The 19,324-nt window shown below is 44.2% G+C and overlaps 1 protein-coding gene across 1 annotated transcript in view; it reads left to right on the plus strand.

Annotated features, from left to right (window-relative positions):
- NDST2 (N-deacetylase and N-sulfotransferase 2) overlaps positions 1-19,324 on the plus strand; it is a 127,613-nt gene that overhangs the window by 91,085 nt on the left and 17,204 nt on the right. Inside the window, 3 exon segments of the mRNA XM_009641998.2 lie at positions 10,099-11,497; positions 18,822-18,909; positions 19,103-19,257. Coding sequence (XP_009640293.1) covers positions 10,505-11,497; positions 18,822-18,909; positions 19,103-19,257 — 1,236 coding nt within the window. The 5' untranslated portion in view covers positions 10,099-10,504.

Below are 19,324 nucleotides of genomic sequence, written 5' to 3' on the forward strand. Positions count from 1 at the left end.
CTGCTGAACACCTCACCATACAGGCTGGTGCACGTTTACCCCTGAAGAGAATTTCACTTTTCTGGCAATTCTGTTATTTCCATTCCAGCTGAGGCAAGGCAATCTGATTATTGATTTTTAAAAAAAAAAAAAGTTACTGGGATTTTCTGGTTTCAATTCCATTATTTGAACCAAGTTGAAGATTTATTAAGACAGGAAAAAGAAATGCTGAAAACACTAATGTTGCTTTAGACTGTGTTTCATAATAAACAGTGTTCTGGATACTTCTGTTTCCTTAAGTCTCATTTCTGATAATATCTGACCTCATATCTTACTGCTACGTGTGAAACAGAAATAGTTCCATAAATGTTTAATCATATAGATACTTATACAAGCTTGCAAAATGGCACACAAAACTAACGCCATTAATTTTGACATGAAGGTTAGGCATGTTTTTCTATGATCAGAAACTAAAAGTGGACTTCAAAACTAAATTTCTTTGTGGAAGAAACAATTTCTTATTTCAAAACAGGAATAGTTCCCATGTTAATAATGAAAAATGAATCAGATTTTCAGTAGCTGAATGCATTTTATTGGGAGTTTTATGGCAGTCTCCAAGATAAATCGCTCATTTAGTCTCGAAAACCCGTAACTGGGCACCTTGCAGTTTTCAGTACCCAGACCCTTTTGTCTTCAGCTGCAGACCCTAATGGAGATGTACATTTTGCTCAGAATTCTTGAGCTTTCCTGATAAAACTTTGATTTTATCAGAGGGTAAATTTGATTGCAAATATGGCAGCTTTTGTTCCTGAGTTTGTCTATACTGTTAATTAGGCTGTTAATGAGGTCCTGGACTTATCCTGCATGAAGGAGTATTTTAAAGATGCAGCTTCGTAGTAGAAAAAAATTCTGCTCACAATCAGTTGACTAATTAAAAATGTAAGAATGTAGCACTCACTTTAGCAATTAAGTCTATAAAACGGGAGGATGGTGAGGAACTAGTGATGTATAATTACAGTACAGTTTAAAATTAATTAATATATTTGAGACTTAGGTCTTTTGAAATAAGTTTTATTTCTCTGTGTTGATTGTCTAAAAGAGTTTCTACAAAGGGGAAGAGAAGGTACAGTGTTGAAATTCTTGTTTAAAAATGTAGTGAACATGGCATAGTGTAAACTGTGGTGTGGAAATAAGTGTGCATTGCCTGTGTTGCTCTGATTTTGTAACAATTACAAACGCAGATGGTTTGAGAGAAAATTAAATACTTCCACCCACATTAAGATGGGGAAGTCTAACAATAGCCACAACTCTCTATCACCCTTGTTTCTCAAGCAGAATCCGTCCTGCTGTCACTTGCATGTCCTTCATGCACTGAAAACTAACCAGTGCATGAAGCTGCTGCAGAGTCCATCAAGGCCATAAGGACCCCAGTAAGCTGTGGTTGCCCTGACCCACCACACCTGGGGGCTTCCATCCAGCCTCCTCCTCCTCCTCTGACACAGGCAGCATCCTCAGCAGCAGGACCCAAACAAGACAAATAGAGGTGGTCAGTGACAGCCACCAGGTTCAGCCGAGAAATCCAGTGATCACCGGAGGAGTGTCTAGTCACCAGGCAGGTCCAAAGTCAGGGCACCAAGGCAGAACATACTTGTAAAGTCGTTCAGGTCGTGGCCTGAGCTCAGGCATGGCTCACAGGTCACTAGGTGGAAGCTGGGCAGGGCATTCAGAGGCTGTCGGTGTATGCAGGGCCCTGACAGTCTTCCTTACAAGAGTGTGTCATGTGTCCCCCCCCTCCCCCCAATCTATTTCTGCCATAATGCTTGTGAAAAAACAGATGATGATTTTCACTGCACAGGTGGGCATGAAGGCTTAGTGAGGGCAGTGGAGCACTTTGCATTTGTTCCTGTCTCGCAAAACCCAGGCCTCCAAACCACTGTCTCAGCCAGCCTGTGTAATCTCCATAGACCGCGTCCTTCCTTTTCCGCTTATTCCACTCTTCTTCCCTTTGCTTATTTTTACTTATTTTGCCTTTGCTAAGCCAGATCTATAGCTTGCTTTATATCATTTTCCCCTTTTTCTGAAGTGAGTTTGCACTATGTTAAAAGCTGTCTTGCAATAGCCAAGCCAGCAAAAATGCGAGTATTTTGTTTTCTGAGTCCAGGAGACTGACTTATTTCAATCACACCAAGGTAATAGAGAACTGAATATTAGAAACTACAAAGTCTGGGAGATAAGGCATTAGCTTTGCACTGGGTTGGAGGTCTTTTGAATAGACGACCTCAGCTGAAAGCAGTCAGGAGGGAGCTGCCGTGCACAGCCAGGGAACACATTCTTTTACAAGCCCAGCAAATTCTGGCCGTGTGAATATTGGTGCAAATGCACAACAACAGGTAAGCCCAAGAGCCTTTCCTGAGGTTTTATGCTTTGGTAGAGCATACTTACAGCTTTCTTCTGATGTCAATTTGGACAAATTTTCAGTGTAACCATATTAACCTGTTCCCTACTGTGATATGTTCCTAGATAAAGTAGATTGGAAAAGAAGATTAGCTCCTATGTGTTACCTGACAGGATGAAGCAGTTGAATATGGAAGATCAGCCTCTTGCTAATTGAGGTGAAATTCTTAAAGTGTAGCTCAAAGAAAGTATGGTTAAGCTGCTTTCACAGCAATTGCAAATAAACTCTTGTAACATACATTTCTGTATTAAGATGCTTCAACTCTGACTGAGTTGTCTTGTTTTTGCCACAATTTGGCTCTATTTCCCCACTTGATTAAGTTACTTAAGAGAAGACAGCAGAGAAGACATTTTGCTTTCTGCAGCAGGATCGTTTATCTGAATTGTGATAAGCAGAGTACGTGAGGGCATGGAAATTAGATCCTTGTCCATATCTAATGCGGAAGGAACTGTGTTTATTTCCTGTTCTCACAGATGAGTCGAAGATGTTCTGCCGTGATAGAGAGTATACTTGTTGATTACCGATGTAAGGAGGAGGTTGAGGATGGTGTGTTCGCACCATTTGGGGTGACTGAGATGTTCACTTCCCACGTGGGTGGGATTGGAGAGCAACTTGGAGTGCCCTTGTGTGGCAGGCTCTGCACTAACTCTGGTTCTCTGTCCCACAGCTCCAAGTGGCTGGCTGCAGAAAGGAGCTGGTGTCTCGCGTTACCACCTGCTTTGGGAAAAGGGTTAGGGTCAGAGCGCGCATAGACCTATGTGTCAGGAAAGGCACAAAACAGAAAGAAGGGTAAATCCAGAGTGAAACTCTGCAGTTCTTGTGGTGCCTGATACCCAGGTGTTAGAGCTTCAGTAGCACGTGAAATAAAGAAGTGAGGTTGCCCCCTTGATTATCCATGAGGAAAGTGCCTCCTTTCTCTCATCTGAGCAATTGCATTATAGAGACCTTTGCAGCCGCAGAGCAGTTGCATCCCCTCAGTTGGTGGAAAGCTCTGACTTCTGTGAGCAGTTCCGCTGCCATGATACTTGTCATCTTTCCTTTTCATTCCAGCAAAGGTGTGCAGCTGCCAAGCTACGTATTATTTTTATTAAGTAGGTAGCATTAGCAACTGTTAGAGCCTGAAATTTTGTTTGATTGTTTGTCTTCTAAACAATTCTTCAGGTTCCTGATATGCACATCTGATCTTTAGGCAGGCTGATAAACAAGACAACAACTGTTTTCTCTTCTGTCATGGTTTAGCCCCACTCAGCAGCTAAGCCCCACACAGCCCCTTGCTCACTCCCCTCCCCAGTGGGATGGGGGAGAGAATCAGAAGGGTAAAAGTGAGAAAACTCGTGGGTTGAGCTAAAGACAGCTTAATAGGTAAAGCAAAAAGTGTGCACGTAAGCAAAGCAAAACAAGGAATTCCTTCACTGCTTCCCATCCACAGGCAAGTGTTCAGCCATCGCCAGAAAAGCGGGGCTCCATCACACCTAAGGGTGACTTGGGGAAGATAAATGCCATCACTCCTAACGTTCCCCCCTTCCTTCTTCTCCCAGCTTTATGCAGCAGGAACTAAATCATCCCTGTATGATCAACACTGTTTCCAGCACAAATCCAAAGCATAGCCCTGTACCAGCTACTATGAAGAAAATTAACTCTAGCCCAGCCAAAACCGCACCTTCCCAAATTTGTCCTGTGCTGAGACAGTGAAACGCATGATGCTGGCATTCAACTTGAGGGAATACCTCAATGTAAAAGTTTGAAATTCCATTGCTGTTGGAAATTAGTCGGGTCAGTTGTAATGACCCTAAGCAGTGAGTGTACTGTGATGGGGAGAAGGCAGGGAGCTGAAAACGAGATTTCCTGGAAGCTCTTACAAGGAGGACCTTTTGGTTTTCAGAGGAAAGAATTGGTTTACATAGCTAGCAGGTAGTGCTGGGCCATGCCTCTGTCACTGGCATGGGAAGGACTAAACCTGTTGGTTTTTTTTTTTGGTTTTTTTTTTTGTACTGTAAAGGAATAAGAGAACAAAGATCTTCTGCAAACTGGGTTGTCAGTGCAAGGAATACATCGTGTATTGCAACAGCAAGAACTTCGCAGGAATCATGGGATCCCTGTGCAAGCCCCAAGGAGCTGGCCTGGCAGCATGAGCTGGCCTCTCCAAGATCTGTGCCTTCATGGTGCCTTCAGACTTCATTGCACTGGCACAAGGGCAAACTCAAGCCTGCGGTTGGGTTTCCACCAGGCTGGGCTCAGAGGAGTCTGCAGATCTGTTTAGCATGGACTGTAGTTTGTTGCTCTTGCAGAAGGTGTGAAGTTACGTACCTGTCTGGGGATGATAATAAGAAAATAGAAATAACTATTACTTCATCACACGAGTCTTCTCCTCTTATATCAGACCGACACGTTTCGGGTCTGCTGGCCAGCTGGCAGCTTTCCAGCTTACCACACAGGCCTGTCCCTGCACCGGGGCTTGCCGAAGCAGGGCGCAGCGCTGGCTGGAGGCTGCAAGCCTGTCTGTTGGAGCAGCCTGGGCACCATTAGTGTTCCTTGCCTCTTCGATCTGAGTTTTGTGTTCCTTGGGCAGTCCCTCACCACAGGATTTGACTGGCAGTGGGTGCTAGCTGAAACACATGCCCAGAGCCCAAAAATGAGGTTGTTTGGCAGTTACATTATAATGTGGCTGTAATTTCCACAGTATGGTTTTTTTATCCAATATGTGGGGTACAACCAGCGTTTGTTCTCCTGAAGGCGTACTAATGCTTTTGGCAGGTGGCTCACTGTGCTCTGCTGATGAACCCGCCAGGTTCCCCACCCTCAGGAGAGAGGGCCCGTACCTGGAGGCCTGGCGTACAGATACCACCACAGACAAGGGAGGGGCCACGGAGTCTCGCAATCAAGCAGACAAAAGAGGAATTTTGTGTCGAGATGACACCATTAAAGTGGAATGGGTTGGAAAATCAATCAGATTCCTCCTCTGATTACTGTGTAACTCAATTACTGCAGTCCCTCCGGGGCCCAAGGCAACAACCGTCTTGCAGGAACTGCCAAAGAAAGACCTCTGAATTAGAGCTGCTGTGGGCAAAGGCATGATCCTGCCGCTCTGCGCTCCAGAAAGAAGGGTTATATTATGAATAATAAAAAGGGCTGGGGAAATGTCCTTGTGACACTGGGGTTTAGGGTGGTAAGACCTTCTGTGGCTCAGCTAGGAAGGAGCTTGTGCGACAGAAATTCTTGATAAAGGTGTCAAATGACACCCGTTATCTTCCATGTGCCTTGGCATGAATGTACCAGCAGCCCCAAATACATGTATTTTGGTCACTGGTTTGGACAAGTGCTAATTGAGCATTTGTACTGATCCCCCACAATAATTTCCAAGCGTTGGTAATATCTGGAGATCAGACATTAAAACCACACAATTCTGATTGCTATCTTGCTTTCATATCACATCAGTTGCCATGTGGCTTAGTAGCTGATAATTCACAAAACTGTTTATGGTTCACTTTAACGCTGTGTATCAGTAGGAAACAGAACATCTAAGTTTTATAAAGCATTTCTCTTAATGCTGGTGATTTGTGAGATAGCTGACCTTACGGCTGATGCTCTCTGATCTAGTGATGCTTTTCTGACAGGACGGGAGCCTGCTGAGCCTGCGTCCTTGCAGCAGTGTAGCGCTTCATCCTTGCCGTGCGTTCTGGCTGCTGCCTCCTGCAATTCACACTCGGGCAGTCCTGGCAGGGGTTCGGAATGGACCTTAATTTATCTTGGGTTTTTTACGGTATTAGATTCCAAGGAGTTTGATTTCAAAAGAAGACACAGGTATTTTCTTTTCCTTTAAGAGGGAGCAATTTTCAGTATGATTTTTTTTTTTTTCTTTTCTTTCTGCAGTATAGATCCTTCTGGGCTTTGTGTTTTGGGTATGGGTGGTTTCTGACGGCGCGCTCACCTTTTTGTATAAATTTTTGTTGGTATATTTGTTTTGTTGCTTTTTTTTTCTTTTCATTTGAACCTAAACCAGCTGATGTGGTCCCCAAAGAGCTAAATGCTTACTGTGCCAGCTGGCATGCCCTCTGGCTGTGAAGCCTTGTTAAAGAGATCGGAGCTGACAGATTCTTGAGCAGCAATCTGATACAGGCCTTTTTTTTAAATTTGTTTTTTTGAGCTCACCCATGTAACAAATGGGGGCTTGTTTGGGAGCTTTGCTAGAGGCTTGAATGGAGTCATTGTTATCAAAACACTGCTGTGATTCAGAATCACCCAGCAAAGGGGGTTCCTCTCCCTCTTGCCCCTCAGCTGGGCACTGCAGGTGTGGCAGCCTAGCTTAAACTCTGGTTTCATCCTTATTCTACAGAATAATCCAGTTGTCTTGTGATAAACTCTGGTTTCATCCTTATTCTACAGAATAATCCACTTTTCTTGTGATTTTCATCTTTACACTGATAACCAGGAAACTGAAGCTACCGGTCTTTGCAAAATAGATTCAGTTCAACACTAAAACTGAAGTTGGAGAGGTGAGTGAGTGTAACCAGGGAAGAGAAGTGTTTTCCAGGTTGATGTTTTGGAAGTAAAGAGTTGTAAAAGTAGTACAGTACTTTGCCAGACTTTTGCATAGATCAGCATACTCTCTGTTTTCTTACTGTTACCATGGTGTTTAGGTTACAAATTCTACCCCAGAAACACTAGCTTGGAAATTTCAGCAGGCAACGCATGGGCTCCTTGAGCTTTTAGGTCCCTCTTTACGTTGTTTTCTACTGCAAAAAGTACTTCTTATCTAATACATGTTAAGACAGTGAATCTTTGAATCCACAATAGCCTAATTATTCTATTTTATGCAGTGGGATTTAAAAAGCAAAAGATTGTGAGCTATTTGGGAAGACACTGACTTGCAATTCTCAGCCTCTCAGTCAAAATTGAGTATGTAGGAATCTGAGTGCTTTTGTATGCATTTGTTGCACAGGAGTAGAATGAAGACTTTCTCATAGCAGCTAGTAATGCATGGAGCTGTGTATATGTTGTTTTACAGAGAATTCACCTCATAAAAAAAATACAGCATTTATTATACGTTTCTATCTAACCTCTCTCTGCCCTGATGAATTCTGCTTCCACTGGCTCCTGCTTCTCTGCAGTTCAATGTGACTTTGGAGCTCTAATGCCACATACAAGGGTGGCAACATCGGAGCCTTCCTTGCAGTCAGTGGGATGGGAAAGACTCATTGCGGAGGTGGAAAGATTATTTTCCTGCTTGCTTTTGAAAGGTAGCATGTGGTTTTGGGTACTATGCTGATACACTGGCAGTCCCAGTGTATCACTGGGACTGAACTTGACTTGAACTGGAATTACAGTCTGTATCCTGCACTCAATCCAGGGAGTCATGCATTCAAAATCATTTGTTGCTTCAGTAACAAAAAAAGGAAAAAAATGATCTGAATTCTGTTTTTTACATCTTCCCATAGTAATTTCTCCCCTTCTCTCCCTTGTCCTTTTTCCAATAAAAAGTTAACCGTATGTAAGACAAAACTGAAAGGTGATCGGTTGTCTGTGTTGAAGAAAACACAGCTTATTGTCACTGGCTGAGCTGGATTTCCAGAGCCAGCTCTGTCATTACAGAGGGCCATTTGGGAACGGAGACTCAATCCATTTGGAGTCTGGGGAATAGAGATTTTTTTTTTTTAAATCTTGATTCATCTGCTGCCTTGCAGTGTGACCTTCAACAAGATTTGTTGTGTCTCAGTTTCTCCAGTGGAAAATTATTTCTGTAATATACTTTATATTTACAGTCTACAACTATTCTGAAGACCTCATTGGGGCTAAGGTTTCATTGTGCACTACACAAGCCAGTCTGTGTACTGCTGAGCTTATATTATTTGAGATAATTCTTAATGATCATTAAAAGGCTTGCATAAAGGGCACTCTGACTCTTTTCCATCCGCTGTCACAAAGTTAGCAATATTATATCTCTTCATATGAAATCTGCTTGGGGTTTTTTGTCTCTACTTCAAGCTGTATCAGCAGTTTGGACAGGAGCCTGGTGGGAGTCTTTAGAATGGGACTTTTGGCCTCATCTGTGAACTGATATTTTCCCTGACTCAGAAGGATTTTTTTCTGTTTAGTAATGCACATTACAAAATAAGCATCTGTCTCACAAGTACTTTCTGGTGGTGCAAAATAAGCATCTGTCTCACAAGTAGTTTCTTTTCTGGTGAAGCTAGCTGTTCAAACCCTGACTTTACTATGACCTTATGTCTGTCTGAAACTTCCGGACAAACTACTCTTGTAATATTCTTTGTTTTATCAGCATGATAGTAACATAAAGGCTCAAAAATGGAAGGACTGGAGAAAGGATGTTTTGATAGTCCTTTTTGTTATTGTTGCTCTTGTGCCTCCTGGTGTTGCACGCTGTGCCAGTGGAGCAGGTGGTTAGGGGGATTGTATGTGGTGGAGCATGTCTGCAGGAGTGTGGGTGGGTGAGGAAGAAAGGTTTGGAGAGAAAAAAGGGGTTTTAACTTTTACAGACAGCTCATTATGGGCATGGCTGATTTGGTGAGCAACATCTGGCATCCAGGGTGTTTTGTACTGTGCTGGGAGAGGCAGCAGGTGCTCCCCAAAAATGTGCCTGTATCCCAAGTAATGCACACCTGGGTGTTGTTGCTGTAGGTAAGTCACACTTCTGGTAAGGGAGAGAAAACTACACAGTAATTTTATTTTATTTTTAAACCATAGAGCAATGTAGTTACTTTCCCATGTTTTAGATGGCTTGGTGTTTGTTGGCTTTGTTGAGCATTTTATCCTGGAAAAATAACAACATATGGTGAAATAGTCTGCTGTCATAAACACAAAGCGGGAGGTGAGAGAGCTTCGTAACAAGAAGCTTTCACGTATTTGAGACCAGCCCAAATTTACGTCATGCCATTGGTGATTTAAAACTGGCTTCATGCTCTTCAGTGGCATATGAGGGAAGGTGCGGAAGGTTTCAGGAGATGTTTCATCTCCCAACTGCTGCTGAATCAATTGGCAGCAATTAGGCGTGCAGTGTGTGGGTGGCCTGTGCCCTCCTGGCTCCGTGATGCCTGAGGGACAATGCCTCCCCACAGCCCTAGAAGAACATGAGTTCCCAGGACAAGTGGGGCAGCCTTGTAAAGAGGGGTGGGGACCATGGAAATCAGGAGCTGGGGGGCAAGATTGCTGGTGGGAATTTGAGACATCTTGCTGGGTTCAGGACAGCAGTATCTGGAGGGCCTGGGAAGTCACAGGAAAGGACTCAGACACTTTGTCATTAGTATCAGAACAGGACAAGACAAAGAATGTAAAGGCTCTCTCCTCCTCTTGTTAATTTTGAAATACAGGCTAGAATAACAGAGGTTCGTATTTTCTGTTCAACGGCATAAAGAGGAGTGGGGGAAGGCCAGGTATACCAGCTCTGTTTGCTGTAGTGTGTGTGAATCTCATCCAAGGCGAATGCTGAGTCCTTGAGCACTGCCAGGACCTTTCTTCCAAAGGCCATTACAGTTGTTCTGCCAAGCTCCTCTGCAAATGGTGTGCATCACTTCCCAGGGAACAGGTCTGCCTGCTGACAGGCAAGTAGTGCTGCCCACCTAGCACCTGCTGATCCTGCTGTTTCATTTCAAACCCATTAAATACCATGAATCCATACCAAGAATTGACTACTTCTTTTTAAATTGCAGGATGCGAAGAGAAGGTGCCATCATGTGAATGCGAAACAGCTAAATCAGAAACAGGACACCTGGGAAGGCTGAGCCGAAACTGCTTGTGCACAGGATGACAGACTGATTTGCTGTTGGAGACGAGATTTGAGAAACCCCGCTCCTTCAAAAGACTTTCCTGAGTGAGAGGAAAGGAACAGGAGAAAGCACACAAAAGAGCAATGGGAATTGAGGGCCATGGTTACTTGAGATAAATGGCAGATCCCTGGGAGTCTAGCCTTGTAGCTGTTTGCTTTAGCTTTGTCTCTCTCCGCAGCTGCTGTTTCTTTTTTGCGAGCTGCTGCTGGGTACTGCCACGGCGGCACTGGAGATTTCAAGAGCGACGTGGGTGCAGAGTGTGAGGAGGGGGTGGGCAGCCCGCCTCACCATGATTCAGTTGTGGAAAGTAGTGCGGCACGTGCGACAGCTGGAGCTCCACAGATTGATCCTGCTGCTCATTGCCTTCAGCCTGATCTCCATGTGCTTCCTGGCTTACTACGTCACTAACAGTCCCAAAATCAAGGAACCACCGCCCCTGCCCTTCAGTGACTGCAGCAACCAGCACCGCATCTTGATCCCACCCCAAGCCAGCTGGAGGCTCACAAAATCTGTGGACACCTCACGCACAGATCCAGTGGTGCTAGTCTTTGTGGAAAGTATTTACTCCCAGCTGGGGCAGGAAATAGTGGCCATCCTGGAATCTAGCCGGTTTAAATACAGGACAGAGATCGCCCCTGGCAAAGGGGATATGCCCACTCTGACAGACAAAGACAGGGGACGCTATGCTCTTATAATCTATGAGAACATCCTTAAATATGTGAACCTAGATGCTTGGAACCGAGAGCTGCTGGACAAATACTGTGTAGAGTATGGAGTGGGGATTATAGGCTTTTTCAAAGCCAACGAGAACAGCCTGCTCAGCGCACAGCTCAAGGGTTTCCCCCTTTTCCTACATTCCAACTTGGGGCTGCGGGACTATCACATCAACCCTAGTGCTCCCCTGCTCTACGTCACCCGGGCTAATGAGGTGGAGCAGGGACCCCTGCCTGGTGATGACTGGACTGTGTTCCAGTCAAACCACAGCACCTATGAGCCAGTGCTGTTGGCCAGCACGAAGTCCTCGGAGTCCATTCCTCACCTGGCCACTCACAAAGCGTTGCATGCCACGGTGGTGCAGGACCTGGGTCTGCATGATGGGATCCAGCGGGTTCTCTTCGGCAATAACCTCAATTTTTGGCTGCATAAACTCATTTTCGTGGATGCCATTGCCTACTTGACTGGCAAGCGCCTCTGTCTCACGCTTGATCGCTATATCCTCGTCGACATTGATGATATATTTGTGGGAAAAGAGGGCACTCGCATGAAAGTGTCTGACGTAGAGGTAAAATCCCCAGAATAACTACAGGCCCCAGACAAATTTCTAGTGTGTGTGGTATGCCAGGAAAGTTGAGGTTGCATTTGATTTGAGTGAGAGAATTGATTGCTGCAGTTGTTCTCATCTGAAACAGAGAAGTAACCTGCAAAGATGCTGAGGCACTGTATGTGATGCTCTCAACAGTTTTTCCAGGTTTAAATGAAGCATTTTTCACTCTGGGACCTGTAGCTGGCATCTCTGAATTTAAGAGGAGGATCCCTGTGGTGGTCTATCCTGTCTCCTCTTTATCACAGGGAACAAGCGTATGCAGATTTCCTCTGTCAGTCTATTTGTAGCAGTAAACTTAAACTTTCAGAAGGAAAAGGCAACTTGTGTTAGAATAGAATAGAAAAACTGTATTTATTATGTTATTATCTATTATTATATATAAAACCTGTATATATTATACTGCAAAACTCTAGGCCAGTCCGTGGGGTGTAAACTGCTGTAGTCTATGTTTTAGCCATCTAGCTTTTCAGGACATAATCAAATGGGGCAGAGAAAGGTTTCCTCTCACCCTTCGTTACACGCCACTCATATCCTCCACCAGCCACCCCCATCCCTAGGCAGGGAATATCCACTAAATCCATGAGGGAAACATGCTCAGACCAAGCCCTCATGAGAACTGTCTCTGCGGCCTCACGATTGGAAAAGAGAGATGCCATCTTTGTGGTTTGCTTTCCCAGTGACTTATTAGGAAAGGATATGGGAAAGAAACAGAGGGAGATTTTGTGGAGGAGGGGGAAGCGAGACAGGCAAAGGAGGAAACAAGGAGGAATAACGTAAGAAACTAAGAGCCCCTTCTAATTCTCTGTGTCCTTGAAAGTATGTGATAAAGTGTTCTCCTAAATCTGTGATATCTGTACGTATGCTGCCTCATGGAGCCAAGGACTTGCCTTTGTATCTTCCCCGTCAGTTCTGGTTTGTAGCCATTGAGGCAGGTGCGTTGTCTGTTTATCCAGGCATGCTGAGGGTGCTCCCAGAGGTATAAGGCCCCAGGCCTTTCACTCTGGATTCCCATTTAGCTCTTGCCCTTAGATAGGTCCTGGATGGAGTTTCCTGGGTACCAGACATGATGACGATAAGCCTGTGACAGCAGTTGCCTTAGCATGTTTCCAAAACAACTTCAAAGTGAAGCACCGTTTCTCCTTCCATCCAAGGGCACAGACCATTTGAGGCAAAGGTATAAAACAAAATACTGTTGTACATGCGTGTCTCCTTACCTGAACTGAACCTCATCTGTTACATGTTCCCAAGAGCACTCTTCCACCTCACTAGGAGTCTTACCACCTTTTCTGCATGTTTTGTGCATCCATGCAAGACATATCTCAGTTCATCCCCATTTTTTTCAGGTCTTTGAGATTTTTAATTCTGCTTCTGATCCTAAGTTTACCTTGGGAAAAGGAATCTCTTGCATTCTATTTGGAGCTAGCTTTATCTTTTCAGATCATTTGAAGCTGCATGCCTGAAGCAGCTCTAATTGCTTGCCATTATTTATTTTAGTTGCTTTGTTCTTTAATAATTCTTTAGAGCCACCTTTCACCATAATTCTAAGCAAACAGGTATAGAAAAAGTGTTTCCAAGCAGGCAGGTACAGAAAAATGGAACAGTTGTATATAATACTTATCTAAGGAAAATGCTAAAATTTTCTTCCATGTTCCTCTGTTTTGAGGTGCTGAAATGCTCTGAAAGCTTTTTTTTTTTTTCTGAAGGATCACAGTCTTATCTTGGTCCTAAGCAGGCCCTGCACCCTGTAGTCCAAACTGGCAGAGATTCTCACCTCTGTTGTTTATGTGTAGGTTACAGACCTGTGTGAGAAAACAGGAGATAGGTGGCCAAAGCTCTTGGAAACAAAGCCTGCTCTAGTGATGTTAAAAACAAACCCAGTCAAGATAATTCCAAAAGATGCTTTGTTTGGGTTTTAACAGGGTGAAATGGAGGAATAATCTGTGATCAGTAAGCGGAGAATCTCAGGCAAAGCAGATAAAACCCAGATTTATCCATTTAAAAGAAGCTCTCTGATTGCAGAGCCACGAGAGGTTAATGAATTTTTATTTTTTAAAAGTGAGAAATAACTACATGGATTTGTTGATAGCCTCTCACCGTGGGGAAGAGAAGGGGATATAATAGTGACAGAACAGCTGGCATTTTCTTTGGCCTTTTATATGAAAGCTCTGTTTCATGGCTGTTATCTCAACACACAGCTCCTTATCTTAAAGCTTAGATTACAGTGGTCAAGGTAGCGGTTTGAAGATTGGATGTTGTGTGAAGGTATAAAATTGACTCTGCTGTCCCATTGAGCCTGTTTGCCATATGCAGGTCCACGTTCAGAGAGCTTCCCAGACAAAATGGCTATTAAAAGAAAATGCTGAATATAGTTTGATCAAATGCATGCCCATGCTAGATGTCCTATGTGAGAGGAGATTTTTTTTTTATTTGTGATGCTTTAAAAAAGGCCTGAATAGCTTTCTTCTTTAAAAAGAAAAAAGGAATCATGCTATCTTTTACTTTAAAGATGATAACCCTCGAGTTCCTGTTTCTGCTGAAGGGCTGCAGCAGGAGCTTGCGGTCCTCAGTTGAAATGAAACAGTTGGAACTGGCACAAGGAAAACATTTTTCCCTTGTAAAGTTTATCAGAGATATGAGCTGCACATAATTAACAAAACCAAATCTCAGAGAATCCCTTCTCTTCTCAATTATTCCACATTCAGTCTCTTCTAAAATCATAATCCTTGGAATTTACCAAACCTCCATGGAACTAGCCAACAAAGATGTGCCATTTCTAATGCAAAAGGATCTGGCTTTTATGATCCTTCCTGGTCGTCTTTAGGTATGAGGAAAGAAGATTAAGTAGATGAGGCTTTGCCTCTTTTGCTGGTAATCTCGACAAGGGCATAAATAGTGAGTAATCATTGCTAGCAAGTCTGAGAGCAAGCTAAGTGAAAATCAAGGACGGTTGTTTCATTTTGGGTTACGAATGGTGAGGGTGGCTGTCAGCCAGCTCTTGCCTTTCTACATTGTAGAGGGTGATCTTATCTGAAATGAAAATATTCAGTATTTTCTGACTCCCTGATCCTAACATTGTAGGGGAGGTAGAAATACCAGTACCATGAGTGCTTTCTCTTTCAACAGCACTGTTTTGAGCTATGCCAGCACTACTCCTGGGCAGTGAGAAGACTGCAGAAAATCCACTTGAGAATGTGCTGTCCAATGTCCGCAGGGTCCGTTCCTATGAAGAAGGTGTCTCTGCAGCACGTTCCTAGTATGCTTTGCATGAGTATTTGAGAAGAAGCTGTCAAAGCACTCTGCTTCCTCCATCTCTTATCATCTGTTTCTCTTCATTTGCCCACGTATTGTTTTCCTAGGCTCATGGTATCCTCTCTTCCCAGCATCTGACTCTCAGCCTTATTTCCCCCTTTTCTTTTGCCTCTTTTTAGAGGGGACCTCAGACAGCGGAGGTAATATTTAGGGTTTGTATGAAACAGCTAAAATCTCTGCAGAAACTTTTGGAAGCTAAAAATTTCATAGCTAAAAAAGCAGAGTTGCTTGAAGATTGAGCCCTGTATTATTGCGATGCCAAGGACACCATGCCATCTTAGAAGAGAATTAGGTCCTAAAGAAGCAACCTAAAGAGGGTGCAATCAGGCTGCTATGGCTTCCCCAGATTTCTTCCTCACTTCTAGAATTTTAACCCCACTGAGAGAGGTTTTGTCTTTCACTGGATGGCATCAAGAGCTTGTAGTGACTGTTGAGTAGATCTTTGCGGATCCATCAGTGAGATTATATAGATTTTTTTAATGTGTTGCAACAAAAGGCACAATTTTAAATTTCTCCCTAACATTTGCATAGAAGTAAATATTTATAATCATTTGAGATTATTAAAAAGCCTTTTAAAGTCGTGGGCATCAAACATCAGACTAAAGTTTAGACGTTTGTTGCATTGTGCCCAGAAATGTTCATTGGAATCTGGATGTCTGTCACTTGGGTCTGCGGTGTGGCTGCCCTGATTAAGTACTAAAGGCCTTCAGAATTTCAGGTTGTGGGTTGTAGATGATGTTCTCTGATAGACTGTGACAAACATGAAGCAGGTCTGGCCCTGATATGGCTTATGAGTTCTGGTGGCCAGTGCTGAAAATCTCTTGGAAACCCCATTTGTTCCTTCCTGGGGTGAGCCTTGCTGAGCTGGGGAGGGGGCCTTTCTGGCTAGCTAGGGGGCTTGGCCGCGTCTTGGAAGGGTTTTTGGAAGATAGTTAGAAAATATAAAACAGAAACACTTGGAGGGGTGGAAGGGGGAGTTTTCTACCCGGTACCATGTGAGCAACTGAATTTCTTAAATATGGACATGAAGGTCTGTTTGCATCTGGCTAGTTATTTGTATCTTAATGGATAGCCTACTCCACATTTCTTGATTGCCTTGCATTTAAGGATCTCAGAGCACATTATGGATGTAAATGAAATGCCACTTGAGTCACCTGTAAGATATTATTATTACTATCATGTTCATCCTACTTTATAAAGAGAAACAGAGTGCAGAGGTGTCAGAACAGAGAGAAGTGCCATCTTCCAGGTCCGTTCCCACATCCGTATTGTTTCACCTTACTACAGCTCACAGCCCTCTTTGAACCGGTGTGCTAGGGAACAGTGGATGCATAATTTGTTAAAACAAATTTCCAAATATTTTACTTGGCACCTTAGTCTCTTTTATTCTGTGCAGAGGAAAGACATTTCTTCAAACCTATGCCATGCCACCTTATAGATGTGGCTGTGAAAAGGACCCAGCATCAGCAGAGGGGTGGCACACCATTAGCAATAAACCCGCCAGGAAAGCAGGATTCAATAGGGTTCCATAGTCTCAGAATTTCTGGGGCCCACCCGGTTCCTCTCTGGTCCCCTCCCTGGCTACAAAGGATTGCTGCCTGCTGGAGTAGGGCTTTTTGGGATTTATCATCAGACAGATGTGTCGTCATGGTAACCCCAGCCAGGCTTTAAATCTCCCTCGGTGCAGAGCAATGCTAAGCTTCTTAGCCCCTGTCTTTCCTTCCTCCACCTTCCTACCCGAGCATGAGGGACTGGATGTGCCTTTCAGGGCAGCAGAAAGAAGTGGTGAGGCTTGGGACAGTTCTGGAGACAAGAAAAGAAAGTGGCACTTTCCTGTCTTAAGATACTGGGCAATGTGTTGAAGGTGCTGGTCCCAAATTTGATGCAGTATTGTCATCCAGCTGAGCAGACAGGTGCTTCTCTGTAGAGAGGTGCACAGCTCTAAGTCTGTGCTCCCTGACGTGTGGGATGAGTCCCTGTGTCTTAAGGGATTACGTGAAGGGAGCTTGAAATGTTCTGGATCTTGTGCAGCAAAGGAGGCTTCAGCCATCAGTGCTGCCGGCATGTCACCTTTTAAAAGCACTGCCTACATTTGTGGTAGGTTCTGGAGCTGTCATGTGCCATACATTCTCAAAATATTACTCTTGGGTGGGGGCTGGGGTAAGGATGTGGTAGGCATGCGGCCACGGAGGAGCTGGAATCTTTGAAATTTGTCCCAAGCTGTGTTTAATGTCACTGTTGTGTGGATGTGGAGAGGGGAACAGGCAATTAAGTGCATCTCTAGGGAAAAGTCTGAAAGCTTGGTTCCTTCAGAGAGAGCACTGAGTGTCTGCAGCACTGCAGGAATAATCTGTCTGGTCTTCCCACCTTGCCGTGTCTGAGAGGTCATGGGCTGCCTGCCTTGGGAATAAAACTGCTCAACTTCTTTGCTCCAGGATACATTTGCAGTGGATGGGTGATTGAAGTAAATTACAGAAGTCATCATTTTTTAAATTAATGTGATGATCAGTGTTTGGTCAACACTGTTTTGAAATATTAGTGACAGCAGTGATTTGTCAGGATATCCTTAACTGGTAGGTGTCAGGGCTGGTCCCTCCACTGAAGAAGACTTTACATTTGTGAACGTGCTTTGACCACCTAGGGAGCAGTGTGCCTAAACAACGCCTGAGTGTGAGCCACGTGAAGGCAGCGTTGTAGTGCTCTTTTGTGCTTCCTGAGGCTGGGGAAGGGCAGCTGATACAGAAAGATCTGCCCATCTCCCCTGCACAGTTTGAAAAGTCTGTATGCGTTCCCCAGTAGTATGAGCCAAGTTGCTGGTGAATTTGCATCTAGCCCAAGCCTGCTTTTGAGGGGTCATCACCTTCACCTTGGTGCAGCCACTGATCCATTGCATTCTTAGAAAAACTATTAAAATCTTAAATAGCTGCCTGGGCAAGGACCATCTCTGTCACCTGCCAACAGCCCTCCTGCCAGGTCCCTATTTGACTGAGAACTTCTTCCATAGGGAGCTGCACCAGTGACACCTTCCCCGAAGCACACAGGTAGCAGCAGAGCATGCACCTCAGGGCTTCTCTCTTTATTGTTTTCCAGGAGAAGAATTTTGACTGAAATCAGTTTGTGTCTTACTTGTCTGTGACATACTGAGCCTCTGGGTTTTTTTTTTCTGTCAAGGCTGTCTGCTGTCTTAGTCTGTACACTGCTGGACCTTGGGGTTTGTGGTGCAAGGCTTCTTCCCTTTGGCTATAGCAATTACTTTGGACATTGAAAGCAGACACAAATGAGCAAGAGAGAACCTGTAAGAGATGTCATGACTGTGGATGTCAGCTCCCCCGAGTTTTCTTCCCAGAATCCAGGACATTTTCCTACTACAGAATGATTTTGGCACTTTCAAGGGACACAAAGCAAGGGATACCTCCCTGCCATGCCAGCACTCCTTGCATGGGTAGTTCTGCAAATCCACCTTTCCTCTCTAAATAAAAGCCCCCTCCCTTTGGATCACTTAGTTACTGTTCATGATAGTATTGACTTCTCTTCCTTCAGCTGTGCGCCATGTACTGCCCATCCCCCTTTTCATTAACACGTAGGCTCAGAGAAGGGACAGAAGTTCAATAGCAAAGTCCCCAGTCAACACAGGAGAGGAAGAGAGCCTTGAGGTTGAACCTGGAAAGAGTAAGGGATCCGTTGGAAGTGAGATTTATTGTCTCTTTGCCTTAGCACACTCTGGGTCCTTCACCTTGGAAAGCATCATCTATGACTGTGGTTTTGAAGTGGCATTGTTTAGTACAGCAGGACTACTTCAAGTGAAGACTCTGTATGTAGAGCGCTTGGCTACTCTGCTTCGCTCCACATGCAACAATACCTTAGCCCCATCCTCTGTGATACCTCTTCAGGCTGAACTGGGCACCAGTAGAGCGCAGAGAAACGTTACAGAGCAACTGAATATGAACATTTATTTTTCCTTTCATTCAAACAGGCTTTACTGAGCACCCAGAATAAGCTGAGAACTTTAGTCCCAAATTTCACCTTCAACCTGGGCTTCTCAGGGAAATTCTACCACACAGGTAAGCACATGGTACCCCTTCATCCCAGCGCCTATGTACAGCCCCCATGTTCCTCTAGGTGTGTGTATTGCATTAGAGAGAGCATTATTCCCTGTTGGAACGACTCAGCATTGCAGGGGATTAGCCACTGTTTTGAAACATTGAGCCCCTTTTCTGCCTTTTGTTTTTGCACTTCCGTTTCTGTTCTCTGTAGGTACAGATGAGGAAGATGAGGGGGATGACATGCTGCTTAAACATAGGAAGGAGTTCTGGTGGTTCCCTCACATGTGGAGTCACATGCAGCCTCATCTTTTCCACAATGTCACTGTGCTGGCTGAGCAGATGAAGCTGAACAAACAGTTTGCTGTGGTAAGGGGCATCACGGTTTATTTACTTTACAGTACTAATCTTTAAATACTCTTCTGGAATAACTGTT

The sequence above is a fragment of the Egretta garzetta genome, unplaced genomic scaffold, assembly GCF_000687185.1.
Source record: "Egretta garzetta isolate BGI_Z169 unplaced genomic scaffold, ASM68718v1 scaffold56, whole genome shotgun sequence".
NCBI classification, from domain to species: Eukaryota; Metazoa; Chordata; class Aves; order Pelecaniformes; family Ardeidae; genus Egretta; species Egretta garzetta.